We start from the raw sequence: 16060 nt of genomic DNA, 5'->3' as shown, positions 1-16060 counted from the left end.
CTTATTTCCCTTAATTAAATACAAAGTAATTTATAACTTTTATTTAATGTTTTTTTTCTGGATTTTTTGTTGATATTCTGTCTCTCTCTGTTAAAATAAACCTTCCATAAAAATTATAGACTGTTCAAGTCTTTGTAAGGGGGTAAACTTACAAAATCAGCAGGGGATCAAATACTTATTTCCCCCACTGTGTATATATATATATATATATATATATATATATATATATATGTGTCTTTTTTGTTTTGTTTTTTGTTTGTGTCTGTCTGTCTGTCTGTCTGTGTGTGTCTGTCTGTCTGTCTGTCTGTCTGTGCTTAGGTATGTGTGTATCCATGGCTGGTTTGGTTTATCTGGTAGGGTTGGTTTTCTTTAATCTGCATCCACAGTAATGATTAAATATAAAACAGAGGAGAGGTTTATACTGACAAGAATTTATAAAGAAATAAAAATATGGTAAATAATAGTTCTATTTATGGTGACATAGTATGTTGTTTTAAACTTGGGTGAGAAGACATAAGCATAAACAAAAAAACATATATATATATTTTTTTACTTTCAATTACTTGACATAACTAGTTCTATTCTAACAATGCTTTGCTTGTTTCTTAGGCAGTTTTTAATGTTTTAATGTTTTGCTTTCCTGTTTGAAAAAGGAAAACTGGTCATTGGTTTATTTTCAGTTTTTTTTTCCTTTTCATTAATAATTTTAACATATAAAATTAAAATAAAATTGAAAAAAATCATTGACGCTCTGGCATTACACAGCCTTACACAGAGTAGGTATAAGTAGGTAATTTATTTTGTTTGTTTGTTTGTTTGAAGTGATTTCATGCATGACCGATACTGTATATATTTACACAGTCAGAATATAAATTATATATTTAATATATTCATATAAAATTATGCTGTAGTTGAATGGTGAATTCATATTACAAATACCTATACTTTTGTTATTATTTACTACAGTGGCACGCTCTTTCTCTGGGTAGAGAGTGTTTTATGTCTGGGGAATTGGGGCCCACTGAAAGAGAGGCAGATCTGTGCTGGTGTTTTGATATCATATTCATAAAAATCTGTTTGTATGGGGAGAATCATTTACATTTATATTAATTACAGCTGATGGACTACGACTCCTTTGAGAGAGTTCAAGACGGCTCAGCACTGTGTCGGCATACTAGACACAATTATGCACCTGCCGTGTGTGTGTGTTTATGTATGTGTCTGTCGGGCTGCCTGTATGTATGTCAGTCTGTCAGGTATGGACTTGATATGTACAGTATATGTGAATACACAAACATGTAGCCGAAAAATCAACATAACGTACAAGTAAGCCTTGGATCATCACGAGCCACCGCAACAGCTTTAATGCACTGGGGCATAGATCCTACAACACTCTGGAGTCTCTGGAACTGTACTAAAAAAGACAGTCCTGCTGCATGAGATAACTAAGACTTAGCTTCAGCTCATGGACAGAAGACCTTACATTTCCTTAACAGAGCACTGTGACCATTAACTGCAAAATTTTATTTACTGCATGTTTATATGTGTAATGTGTGTGTGTGTGTGTGTGTGTGTGTGTGCAGAGCCTGCTGTCATGTGTGGCATTTGGCTATGGCTGTGAGAATTTTGCGAGGTTTGAGGAGCAGGGCATAGGTATCCAGTGGAGCAACATCTTGGTTAGCTCACAGGACTCTGACCCCTACACTTTCTTCATCTCCATTGTCATGATGTTGATTGACACACTGCTCTACTGGATCCTCACCTGGTACATTGAAAATGTCTTTCCAGGTAAGTCTTGCCTATTATTTTTGCCTTATTATCCAGAGGTCATTTTTTTCCTGAAGGGTTGTCCCTACTGTCATATTATATTGCCTAACTACAGAATCACAACTGTGCACACTCTCAAAGTCTCAATGTTCAAGCTTGAAACACCTGGTTCAGGTGTTATGTTTTTTGTCCATTAAGGGCCCTGACAAGCATGAACAAACAGTTTATAGGCTGCGTTCATGCAATAATGTATAGGATTAGTAGGTCTGTGGTACAGACGTATGGTCTTCACATGCCAACTGACCTATAGTAACAAGACTACTACCTATAGATAGATAGATTGATTATTTAATTGATTGGTAGAGAGATAGAGATAGAGATATAGATAGATAGATAGATAGATAGATAGAGAGAGAGAGAGAGAGAGAGAGAGAGAGAGAGTAGATAGATAGATAGATAGATAGATAGATAGATAGATAGATAGATAGATAGATAGATAGATAGATAGATAGATAGATAGACACGTAGGTAGGTAGGTAGGTAGGCACAGAGGTAGGTAGACAGACAGACAGACAGACAGACAGACAGATAGATAGATACAGAGGTAGATAGATAGAGCGTAGTAATAATTAATAATAATAACAACAGTAATAATTAAGAGATGTTTCAGGTTCCTATGTTGTTCTTTTAAAACATTAAGTCACATTAAGCGTTTTAGACTCTCTCGGAAAAGCTGATTCTCACAAATTCTCAGCACCCCGAGCTGTAACACAAGTTTAAAAATGAAACAGTGAGGAAAATACAGCTAAGGAAACAGATACATGTGGACGCTTTTAGAGTGAATTTGTCTCATATTCGCACTTTGACGTTTTACCGCACCGCTCAAGCCAATTTTACAATTTCAATCTAAATGCTATTTTGTCTTATTTAATCAAATTTAAATTGTGCCTAATTGCAAACAGATTAAGATTAACACTACTGTATGAAGGGTTTATATCTGCTCCGGGTTTTTTGTCTCTTTCTCTCAGGCCAGTATGGCATTCCAAAGCCCTGGTATTTCCCTGTAACTTGCTCCTACTGGACTGGGACGCCAGCAGCCACGGACACAGAGCCGATCCCTCTCGACACACTAGAGAGCCAAAACGGTACACACAAGTTCAAACGTAGCTTTTAATTCAGAAACATGGTCAGATCTTGATGAGTTCTTTTTGTGCTTGCTTCTGTGTGGTGGTTCCAGGTTATCTGGAAAAACCTTCTGCAAACCTGAAGGCTGGTGTGTCCATAAGGAATCTAGTGAAGGTCTATAAGACCGGAAACAAACTGGCTGTGGATAAACTCAGTCTGGACTTCTACCAGGATCAGATCACCTCGTTCTTGGGTCATAATGGAGCAGGCAAAACCACCACCATGTGGGTTGCAAAATGTTTGTTTTTAATGGTGTGATTGTTAAATGTGTGTGTGTGTGATAGATAGATCCCTGGTATACAAGTGTATAGAGTATATAGTATTTAAGAATATATAATAAATGTAATAATAAATTGAACATATGACAAATTAGGTGGCTTTGTGATATCCAAACTGGACGCTGTTTCACAAATCTGGCACCCCAGCACAGTAAACAGTTTTCTTAGCTTAAATATAAGAGTTGACTAATTGAGTTGTTGTGATGCTTCAGATGTATAAATTGTCTGGCATGACTTAACAGTAAGACATTTTTAGTAGTTTTTGGGGGCATTTTATCCTTTCCCATGTGCTGTTACGGCTGTTTTAGTGTATTAGCCACATTTATTTATTTATTTCTTATTTATTTTTGCAAATTTTCCTGCAATTTTCTCCCTAATCTAGTCGTATCCAGTTGCCCAGATTGCATTACGTTTCCTCTGTACCGATACTACCCTCCACCACTGACTGAGGAGCGCCGCAACTGACACACGCCTCCTCCAACATGTGTGCAGTACCAACTGCATCTTTTCACCAGCACAAGGCAGGTTTATATGCACATCAGCTTTGTGCACGAAGAGCCACACCCTGAACGATGCTTTATTCCTCGACTTTGCATAGGCAGCATCAATCAGCCAGCAGAGGTCGTAGCTGCATCAGTTATGAGGAACCCTGGTCCGGCTTTCCCACCCTGTGTGAACAACAGCCAGTTCATGTAGCCGCCCAACCAGATGGCAGAGCTGAGATTTGAAACGATGTGTTTGAAATCTCAGCTCTGGTGTGCTAGCATGTTTTACCGCTGCGCCACCTGAGCGGCCAGCCACATTTATTAAAAAATTTGCATTGACTTTAATCCCTGTTTCCGTAGGTCCATCCTGACCGGTCTATTCGCTCCCACTTCCGGCACAGCCTATATTAATGGCTTGGACATCCGGACCGATATGGACAGTATCCGTAAGACTCTGGGAATGTGCCCGCAACACAATGTCCTTTTTAATGAGTAAGTACCAGTTGTCAGAATTGTTACAGGTCATTTTGTCTAATTTATTCATGCAAAATGCTCTTAATTGCAACAATGTTGATTAAAAATATGTCACACTTCGAAATTTAAATTTTATATTTTGTAAGTAGGCGACTGCATGTTCTTCTGTTAGAAATCTATAGTCTATGCAGCCTACAAAACCTGCCTATTTTCTCACCTTCCAAAACAAAATTACAAGTGTAAAAAATCTGAATGACTTCCACAAGGTGTGTTTGCTGGACTTTTGACCCATTCAGAAACATGCACAAACATGCATAAAGGGAATACTACCTTCTTTTAACTGTTGCCAGAAAGTCAGAGATTTAATTTTATGCACCTGTAAGGGGAAGGTGTGGCCAAGATGCCGGAACTCAGGAATCAGAAGTGGTCTGCTTTACTTTTGGTCTTACTGTGTGTTTTCACTTGGTGTAAAATATGCTTTAACCCTTGTGTTGTGTTGACATTGACTTAACTGCCTTGTTGTTTAGGTTCCCAGCGACCGCAGTCTTAACCATTTGTCTTCCGAATATTATTTCAATTCGTTACATTGTTATTTTAACTCAGAGCAAATGCTCTTTTTTAACAACAATCTCAAGTTTAACAGGCGAAGTGAATAAGTAAATTACCGTAAGGCAAACAGGGGTATGTCCAGTATTTTCTGACAGTTAAACATCTTATTCACAAATTTGTATTACACATAATACTATTCTAATAATACTGTACATTAGAATAGACTACTGAATAGTCCAAATACTTGTCACACATGTAACTTAACTATTTACAGATTTACAATATATATATATATGTGTGTGTGTGTGTGTGTGTGTGTGTGTGTGTGTGTGTGTGTGTATATATATCAACCTTCTCTAATATTAATTATGATACATACACCAACTAGGCATAACATTATGAGCACTGACAGGTGAAGTGAATAACACTGATTATCTCTTCATCATGGCACCTGTTAGTGGTTGGGATATATTAGGCAGCAAGTCAACATTTTATCCTCAAAGTTGATGTGTTAGAAGCAGGAAAAATGAGCAAGCGTAAGGATTTAAGCAGGTTTGACAAAGGCCAAATTGTGATTTCTAGATGACTGGGTCAGAGCATCTCCAAAACTGCAGCTCTTGTGGGGTGTTGACTTGGTCTCAGATCTCAAAGCAATCCAGCATCTGTGGGATGTGCTGGACAAACAAGTTCGATCCATGGAGGCCCCACCTTACAACTTAGAGGAGTTAAGGATCTGCTGCTAACATCTTGGTGCCAGCACACCTTCAGGGGTCTAGTGGAGTCTATGCCTCAACGGGTCAGGGCTGTTTTGTCAGCAAAAGGGGAGACCAACACATATTAGGAAGGTGGTCATAGTGTTAGTGATCGGTGTATGTATCAACCCTTGTGTACTGTTATGTATTCTAGTTGTATTCTTTGAGACCCCAGACAGAAGTTCTGTATACATTTCTCTAGGGGGTGTTTGAAGCACAATATAAATATAAAAATATTGGTTTTTTTTATATTTGCAGTTTCCATAAAGTTAGAAAAAGTCATAAATTGTCAAGCTGATTAAAAGGTTGCTATTTTGTGAGCTGTTAAAAGGACTCTGGGGCCACAGGGACCGCAAACAGAACATCAGGGTTAATAAAAGATTTAATTTTATTCATTTGTGTTTATTATAATTTATTGTATTTCAATAGTAAGTGATTTAATGTTCCTAAAAATTCTGATTAAGTAAAAATAGAGAAAAAAAAAAAACGCTTCTGAGCGTGTCCACCATGCAGCTACTGTTACCCCCTAATCAGGAGCTCAAGCCTCAGGATTCTGCTTCAGTTTTAAGTTTTACTGAATGAATTAATTCTTTAAATAAAGAAAATGTAATTCTAGGCTGGCAGATGATTTAATATGCTTCTGTGAACATTACTAAATCAGAGCATTTCAGTTTCAGTGTGTCATGTCTCCTTTATTATGGTTCCATGCCTGACGTACCGCTGAAAGAAACCATCGTTTAATGACTGTATTCATGAATGCTTATTGAATTCACACCTCATTTATTGCAGTTGGCAGAGCTGGTGTGCATTACGCACCAGGCGGCCGCTATTTGTATCAGCGCATGCTGAATGCTTTATGAGGGCACATTCTGATGCACGACACTACCCATAATGCTTTGCATGACCGCATGATGGATGTCTGTGTTTTCCAGTCTCACTGTAGAGGAGCACATTTATTTCTATGCCCGACTGAAGGGGCGGAGCTCCAAAGAGGTGAATCAGGAAATTGATCAGATTATCAAAGACGTGGGTCTGCCACATAAACGCAAGGAACTCTCCAAGAACCTGTCAGGTACATCAGAGTGTCTTAGCCTACTTTCTTTTACAACTTGTACAAGTGGGTAAATGTATTTGCCCCCTTTCTGATTCCCTTTGTTATTGCTTATTGGTATATATGGGTCCGGGCTCTCGGAATCACTGGGCGCAATGCAATGCCAATCCATCACCGGTTCTCATCCAACCACAACACACCCCCGCCCTCCTTCCCCAGACCTAATCAGTCATTTGTGTATGTAGTCACACAGCTGGTCGATCTCACCACTGGGGATTCAAACCCTACATCCCAGTGGTACCTAGTCTAGTGTTATTTATTACTGCGCCACTCGAGCACCCTCCATACAGATATATTTAAAAATAAATAGATGAAAAACTTGTTTTTCTTAGTTCTTTTGATTGTGACATAGTGTTTCTATAAAAACTGCATGGTCTGGATGGTAGGATTTAAAGTAAATAAGCTGTTCTTATTTGATTAAGTAGTTGATTAAGTAACCAAGAGGATGGCTCGGTGGCTTGGTGGGTAGCACTGTCGTCTCACAGCAAGAAGGTCCTGAGTTTGATTCCCAGGTGGAGTGTTCCAGGTCCTTTCTGTGTGCATGTTCTCCCCGTGTCTGTGTGGGTTTCCTCCGGAAGCTCCGGTTTCCTCCCACAGTCCTAAGACGTGCAACTGAGGTGAATTGGAGAAACAAAATTGTCCATGACTGTGTTTGATATTAAAACTTCAAGTGATGAATCTTATGTAATCAGTGACTACCGGTCCTGTCATGAATGTGAACAAAGTGTGTAAAACCAAGTAACCAAGATAATACAATAATAGTAAAAAATTACAAATATGTTAAAATAATAATAATAATTGGGCGGCACGGTGGCTAAGTTGGTAGCACTGTCGCCTCACAGCAAGAAGGCGGTCTGTGTTCTTTCTGTGTGGAGTTTGCATGTTCTCCAGGTGTCTGCGTGGGTTTCCTCTGGGAGCTCCGGTTTCCTTCCACAATTCAAAAACATGCAGCCAGGTTAATTGGAAACACTATAAGTGAATGGGTAAGTGTATGTCTATGTGTGTGTGTGTGTGTGTGTGTCTGCCCTGCGATGGACTGGCGTCCCGTCCAGGGTGTTACTGTGTGCCTTGCGCCCACTGAAAAGCTGGAATAGCCCAGACCGTGACCCTAATTGGATAAACGGATAAGAAAATTTTCAGTATCTCAAATATGCAAAAAAAAAAAGGTAATCAGAAGGACAGCAGTTTTTTTTTGTTTGTTTGTTTTTTTAACTGTTCTATGTACAAACCCTAATTCTTATAAAATTTGGCACATTTTGTTAAATGCAATAAATTAAGATTAAGAATCTGTGATTTGTTAATTGTCTTGAACATTTATTTAACTGAACACAACCTCGGGTGTATTGCAGTTATCAAATTCAACAATGTCGTTATATTCTCAGAAGGCAGTACAAGCATTTTTTTTTACTTTGTATTTTTGTTCGGTAGAAAGTAAGTAAGGTTCAAGAGAATTAACGAATCACAGATTCTTTATTTTCACAAATAACAAAACTGAAATTAGGGTTTGTGTATGAGATGGAGATGATTTATTAATTATATATTGTGTTTTTGCTGATAGGCGGCATGCAGAGAAAGTTGTCAGTCGCCATAGCCTTTGTGGGCGGGTCAAACGTGGTGATCCTGGACGAACCAACAGCGGGAGTGGATCCCTATGCCCGAAGAGGAATCTGGGAACTGCTGCTAAAATATAAACAAGGTTATTATGAAATTTTTTTTATTTATTCACCATCAAGTAGATGGTATCATAGTTAGTAATGTATTTGAATGATTAGAAAGTATAATTATATTATATATTAGAATATACAGTATATAGTAATAATGATCAAACAGGATAAAGGACAAACACTTTGAACCACTTTTGGTTTAAGCCTTGCTGGCGGCAATAGAAAACTGTTGGAAGAAATTGTAGTTTGGGCACAACAAAAATACTCCATACTTTTATTCTCTGCTGTTAGTATAGTCTTCTCAATATTGATATCTCATGACTGTCAGTTACCAACAACTGGGTAATACATCACTGTCTAAAGAATATTATGCCTTGTGGTTAGGGTACTAAATTAATAATCAGATAGTTGCTGGTTCAAGCCCCTCTACAGGCCATTGTTGGGCCCTTAAGCAAGACCCTTAACCTTTAAATGGATTGTTGTTGCTTTAGATAAAAGTGTCTTCTAAATGCCGTAAATATGAATGTGAAATGCACATTTATTTTTATATGTAACCTCAGACAAACTCATTTCCCATCTGTGGACCTCATGGCACATTGATTCATTTCCATATATGAATTATCAATTTATATAGACATGCCCACTAAAGAGCAACTTTTATAGTTATATTTGGTTTTAATAACATCCACACTTTCATTTTTAATATTATATTACATTATATGGCTGTGGGCTGTGGTTTGCAGAAAGCCCCTGTCAGGTATATTTAAACCATATGTGTTTGTCCCTTTAAAATGTTTACACAATGATAAATGTGTTGTTGAAACTATAACCTACATCAGTAAGGCATAACATTATGACCACTTTCCTAATATTGTGTTGATCCCCCTTTCGCTTCCAAAACAGCCCAGCAAATGTGATGCACTGTATATTCGGACACCTTTCCATCAGAACCAACATTAAGTTTTTCAGCAGTTTGAGCTACAGTAGCTCGTCTGTTGGATCGGACCACACGGGCCAGCCTTCACTCCCCACGTGCATCAATGAGCCTTGGCCGCCCATGACCCTGTCGCCGGTTTACCACTGTTCCTTCCTTGGACCACTTTTGATAGATACTGACCAATATGATACTGCACAATTTTCAACACACCAATAACAACAAAGCATATGAAATAAAAAATATTACTAGTGTAGTACTAAAACTCGATAGCATCATTTGTATGAGACGGATTATTGGTTTTAAAATTTATTTGATTTTTTTTTAGAATGCCTGTACTAGCAGTTATTCATAAGTACACACATTTCAATTCTATTGACCGTGATGGTCTATGCGAAAGTGTTTGCTTGGTGGCTGCAGGCAAGGCAACTGAAATTCATTTTTTTAAATGAATGCATTGGAGTGGATTACCCACTGTGCCAGTTGTGGGTAAAATGAAGATTCCCTGTCGAGGTCCTGTCTATGTCAGTTTGTCTGAGGAAAAAATCAGACCTGTTGTAGGCAGTTTAAGGAATATGGAGGAAGAATAAATAACTTTTTAATGAGAGAGGCCGTGTCATCCCAGCCTAATTGCCCATACCATAATACATTGCTCATAGTTAATAATTAATAATGATAATTAATAATGAACGTGCTCACTGATAACCATATAACTTGCTAATTACTTACTGTAATGTACAGAGCACTTTTATACAGTAGAGACTACTGAAAATCTTTGCACTTAACAATCCAGTGTGAAAGCATAAAATTTTTTTTTATGTACTAAAGTTGGCAAAATCAAGCATAACGTAGTCTGATTGGTTTAAACATTCAGCTCAAAGCTTGAGTATTTCTTATTATTTTAATTATAATAAAATAAATTAAATAATGCACATTGTTTTTGCTTTACTCCCTGAAGATTTTGTTCAGTTAATAAAAGTGTACTAATGTATAGATTTACCACACTTCTAACTTTGAACTATTTGACAATAATGACTTACAAAGAATGTTTATGTTGCCGCTCAGGTGGCGCAGCGGTAAAAACACACACTGCAACCAGAGCTGGGATCTCGAATACATCGTATCGAATCTCAGCTCTGCCTGCCGGCTGGGCTGAGCGGCCACATGAACAACGATTGGCCTGTTGTTCAGATATGGGCGGGGCTAAGCCGGATGGGGTCTCTCTCTCTCATGACTGGTGCAGTTACGACCTCTGCTTGCTGATTGATGGTGCCTGCACAGAGATGAGAAAAGAGTGCTCTCAGGGTGTGTCTTTCCGTACACAACGCTGAGCTGCACAGCACTCGTCAAAGTGTAGGTGACAAAATACATACGGCTGCTGCTCACGTGTCGGAGGGGGTATGGGTTAGCTTCGTTCTCCTCAATTAGAGCGGGAATCGGCGTTGGTGGAGAGGAAGCATGATGCTATCGGGCAATTGGACATGCTGAAAAGGGGGAGAAAATGCATAAACAAAAATAGAAAAAAAAAAATAGAAAATAACAATGTTTATCTTTTTCCAGACTGGTATATTTCAAGTAGCCTTTTATTTTTATTTTACAGCTTAGCTTCATAATTAAATTCAATAAACAAAATAGCTTTAATAATTAAATAATGTTTTGAAATGTAAAAATTTAAACTTTAATTGGTACTGTGTAATATCATGCATAGGTTACGCACTCACTCACTTTCTTAACTGCTTATCCAATTAGGGTCGCGGGGGGGTGCTGGAGACTATCCCAGCTTTTCAATGGCCGCAAGGCACACAGTAAAACCCTGGACGGGGCGCCAGTCCATTGCAGGGCAGACACATATACAAACTCACACATACACACACCCATTCACCTATAGGACAATTCAGTGTCTTCAATTAACCTGACTGCATGTTTTTGGACTGTGGGAGGAAACCGGAGCTCCCGGAGGAAACCCACGCAGACATGGGGAGAACATGCAAACTCCACACAGAAAGGACCCGGACCACCCACCTGGGGATCGAAACCAGGACCTACTTGCTGTGAGGCGACAGTGCTACCCATTTAGCCACCGTGCCACCCTTGCTTAGATTACCAATCTGAAATGTTTAATTGTCACATAAGCAATAATGGTGTCAATCAAAACAGGGTGTACTATATTACATTGTGTCTGTGGTTCCTGTTAAGCATTAAAATTGAAACACTGCAAGTGACTCAGAGTTAGTCGCTTAGTGCCTATGATTCTCCAATTGACTGTGTGACCAATAACAGTGCCGCACAGGGGTCAGTCATCTCATATCGAATGGTATTAGATCAATACTCGTCCATCTCTCAGACCGAAAGACCTATTCTGTACGGGTCAGGGCTGATTTTTGAAGGAAAAAAAAAACCATTGCGTCATTAATGGAAACAGGTGCGCTCGGGGAGCTGAGGGGTGTAAGGCGGTGTTTCGGGCTGTTCATGATCGATTACTGTGTTCCACCGAGTAACACATCATAAATCAAACCTACTCACCACAGCCATGTCTCCCACCATCTCGCTTTCTTCCTTTCTGTGGCTTTCTTTTTCAAGCCCTCTCTATTTTGATCGGTATTCCCTGTAGCTGTAGGTGTACGATTTGTCTCACGGAGGATCAGTACAGTAAGCATGAATACCTAACTAAATGAAGCACAATATTAAAAGCCCCTGTGTAATGCTCTGTGTGAAAGTACAACGCAACACATGCCCTTAAGTCCCACAACATTTATACAGAGCTACAGTTTATCAAAAGTACTTATGTCATGTCGGTTTAAAAGTATATATGAATATATATATATATATATATATATATATATATATATATATATATATATATACAGTGTATCACAAAAGTGAGTACACCCCTCACATTTCTGCAGATATTTAAGTATATCTTTTCATGGGACAACACTGACAAAATGACACTTTGACACAATGAAAAGTAGTCTGTGTGCAGCTTATATAACAGTGTAAATTTATTCTTCCCTCAAAATAACTCAATATACAGCCATTAATGTCTAAACCACCGGCAACAAAAGTGAGTACACCCCTAAGAGACTACACCCCTAAATGTCCAAATTGAGCACTGCTTGTCATTTTCCCTCCAAAATGTCATGTGATTTGTTAGTGTTACTAGGTCTCAGGTGTGCATAGGGAGCAGGTGTGTTCAATTTAGTAGTACAGCTCTCACACTCTCTCACACTGGTCACTGAAAGTTCCAACATGGCACCTCATGGCAAAGAACTCTCTGAGGATCTTAAAAGACGAATTGTTGCGCTACATGAAGATGGCCAAGGCTACAAGAAGATTGCCAACACCCTGAAACTGAGCTGCAGCACAGTGGCCAAGATCATCCAGCGTTTTAAAAGAGCAGGGTCCACTCAGAACAGACCTCGCGTTGGTCGTCCAAAGAAGCTGAGTGCACATGCTCAGCGTCACATCCAACTGCTGTCTTTGAAAGATAGGCGCAGGAGTGCTGTCAGCATTGCTGCAGAGATTGAAAAGGTGGGGGGTCAGCCTGTCAGTGCTCAGACCATACGCCGCACACTACATCAAATTGGTCTGCATGGCTGTCACCCCAGAGGGAAGCCTCTTCTGAAGTCTCTACACAAGAAAGCCTGCAAACAGTTTGCTGAAGACATGTCAACAAAGGACATGGATTACTGGAACCATGTCCTATGGTCTGATGAGACCAAGATTAATTTGATTGGTTCAGATGGTCTCAAGCATGTGTGGCAGCAATCAGGTGAGGAGTACAAAGATAAGTGTGTCATGTCTACAGTCAAGCATGGTGGTGGGAATGCCATGGTCTGGGGCTGCATGAGTGCAGCATGTGTTGGGGAGTTACATTTCATTGAGGGACACATGAACTCCAATATGTACTGTGAAATACTGAAGCAGAGCATGATCCCCTCCCTCTGGAAACTGGGTCGCAGGGCAGTGTTCCAGCATGATAATGACCCCAAACACACCTCTAAGACGACCACTGCTTTATTGAAGAGGCTGAGGGTAAAGGTGATGGACTGGCCAAGCATGTCTCCAGACCTAAACCCAATAGAACATCTTTGGGGCATCCTCAAGCGGAAGGTGGAGGAGCGCAAAGTCTCGAATATCCGCCAGCTCCGTGATGTCGTCATGGAGGAGTGGAAAAGCATTCCAGTGGCAACCTGTGAAGCTCTGGTAAACTCCATGCCCAGGAGAGTTAAGGCAGTTCTGGGAAATAATGGTGGCCACACAAAATATTGACACTTCAGGAACTTTCACTAAGGGGTGTACTCACTTTTGTTGCCGGTGGTTTAGACATTAATGGCTGTATATTGAGTTATTTTGAGGGAAGAATAAATTTACACTGTTATATAAGCTGCACACAGACTACTTTTCATTGTGTCAAAGTGTCATTTTGTCAGTGTTGTCCCATGAAAAGATATACTTAAATATCTGCAGAAATGTGAGGGGTGTACTCACTTTTGTGATACACTGTATATGAAACTACTACAGGAACATTAGGAATTGGTCATGTGGCCAATCAGGCATATAAGACATTATGACCCACTTATGGTCCCACTTTTGCTGCCAAAACAGGCATGGAGTCTGACACCTTTCTGTCAGAACCAGCATTAACTTCTTCAGCTTTTGCTCCCCACGTGCATCAGTGAGTGTTGGTCCCCCATTACCCTTTCTCCAGTTTACCACTGTTCCTTTCTTGGACCACTTTTGACAGATACTGACCACTGCAGACCGGCAACCCCCCCACAAGAGCTGCAGTTTTGGAGATGTTCTGACCCAGTCGTCTAGCCATCACAATTTGGCCCTTGTCAAACTCGCTCAAATCCTTACGCTCACCCATTTTTCCTGCTTCTAACATCAACTTTGAGGATAAAATGTTCACTTGCTGCCTAATATATCCCACCCACTAACATGTGCCATGATGAAGAGATAGTGTTATTCAATTCACCTGTCAGTGGTCATAATGTTATGCGGTTTATATCGGTGTATGTAGTGTGCACATTTGCTAACAGTTGCACATTTCCTACAAGTAAGTAATTTAAAGTGATTTGATAAGAGAAAATGCAAAAAATAAATTCATATTAATTATTTTGAATATATTCCAAACTGCAGAAGGGAATGTAATGATCCATTTAGTCAGTGTTAGAAGTCTAAAAATCCAGACAACACTGCTGCTCCTGAGAAACTAATATCAGTACAACATTAGGAATTGGTCATGTGGCTTAACAGGTTGTAAAGAAAGTGTGTAATAGTGCCCCAACCAGTGAGCTTTTTGTAATCAGTAACTGTTTACTGATATAACACATGAGAATGATTGTACTGTGCTTGAAAACGTTAATGTAGTGTACACATATGCTAAGAGGGTATACAACCGATGTACCTAACAGACACCAGTATTTGAAGTGCTTCACATGAAAGAACCAGACAGCTTTGTGTAATCAGTAACTGTTTACTGATATAATACTTGACAATGATTGCACTGTGTTCGAAAAAGATAATATCTGTAGTGTACACATATGCTAAGAGGGTATAGTATATTTAATACAATGTACCTAACAGACAGTAGAAAGAATGTATTTATATTGCACATTTTCTATAAGAGATGCTTTACATGAAAGAAAAAATACATTCAAGCAAATGGATAATAAATCAGAAGTGTAGTCATTGGTGTAGTCTAATGATTGGTTCAAACATTCAGCTCAAAACCTGAGCATTTTAATATCTCATTATTATATTAAAATAAATCAAATTAGGCACAAAATCACGAACACTAAACATAACTACAGCTAAAGATGACGACAACTTGTCCTATTTTTGCTTTTGCTTTGCTCCCCAAAGATTTTGTGACTTTCTGGATTAGTTGTCACAGTCGAAGAGAGATGTAATATTTTGAATGAGTCTTTGTCTATATAGTAAGTGTAAGAAGTCGTCAACACTGCTGCTCCTGATAAACTAATCTTAGTACAACATTAGGAATCAGTTATGTGGCTTTGATACATTCTAGCAAATGAATAATACATTGGAATACAAATAATTAAAAGGTAAAAATGCAAAAATAATTCAATATTAATCTAAACAACCTTACTGCTCCTGATAAACTATCAGTACAACATTCATCACCGTGTTAGTGTCATTGCAGTGCTTAGAATAGTCTACCACCTAAATAATATCAGGTCAGTGGGTGCTCACTTTACTTTAATGCAGTGGTATTTACTTTTACGTTTAGGCCGGACCATAATCCTCTCGACGCACCACATGGACGAGGCTGACATTCTGGGTGATCGTATAGCCATCATTTCTCATGGTAAGGTCTGCTGCTGCGGTTCCTCCCTGTTCCTAAAGAAGACCTACGGGAGTGGCTATTACCTCACTTTTGTTCGTGCCAGTAATGAAAGAGTGACATCACAAGGCAACACTGGAAACTTCACACGGCAACATCAGGTATCATACAGACTTTTCCAATAAAATGGTACTTTATTATTATGAAAAGTAAACAAATGGTAATAGGTACTAGTATGAAATGCACAAGCGATATGCTTTAATTATTACAAATTTGCCTCAGTAGTTAGAGGAGCAACAATAACACCTTCAAACCTTATTTAACCTATTATGCTCTATGTAAAGTGATACCAACTTTAGTTTTCAGCAATTAATTTTATAAAAGAAAAGATGACATATTTAAGCAATAGTTCATAGAATATCTTGTTACAGATAATATGTAATGATATTTACAAAAACACAAACAAGTAATGGCATGTGCAAAAGCCTGGACCCCTTTCAGCTGTTAAGTCTTAAACTTATCGGCTTGCTAGATCCTGTTGGGCAGGC

The 16060-nt window shown here is 38.9% G+C and overlaps 1 protein-coding gene across 1 annotated transcript in view; it reads left to right on the top strand.

The window, feature by feature from the left end:
- The window catches only part of LOC134326904 (phospholipid-transporting ATPase ABCA1), a 245300-nt gene that overhangs the window by 122579 nt on the left and 106661 nt on the right, over positions 1-16060 (top strand). Inside the window, exons 16-22 of the mRNA XM_063009016.1 lie at positions 1584-1788; positions 2796-2912; positions 3005-3176; positions 4076-4207; positions 6423-6562; positions 8160-8297; positions 15459-15673. Of these exons, the coding sequence (XP_062865086.1) occupies positions 1584-1788; positions 2796-2912; positions 3005-3176; positions 4076-4207; positions 6423-6562; positions 8160-8297; positions 15459-15673 (1119 nt within the window). The remainder of the gene's footprint in view (positions 1-1583; positions 1789-2795; positions 2913-3004; positions 3177-4075; positions 4208-6422; positions 6563-8159; positions 8298-15458; positions 15674-16060) is intronic.

This window comes from Trichomycterus rosablanca, chromosome 14, assembly GCF_030014385.1.
Source record: "Trichomycterus rosablanca isolate fTriRos1 chromosome 14, fTriRos1.hap1, whole genome shotgun sequence".
Lineage (NCBI taxonomy): Eukaryota > Metazoa > Chordata > Actinopteri > Siluriformes > Trichomycteridae > Trichomycterus > Trichomycterus rosablanca.
The sequence above is the reverse complement of the archived record's forward strand: the minus strand, read 5'-3'. Positions and strand labels throughout refer to the sequence as shown.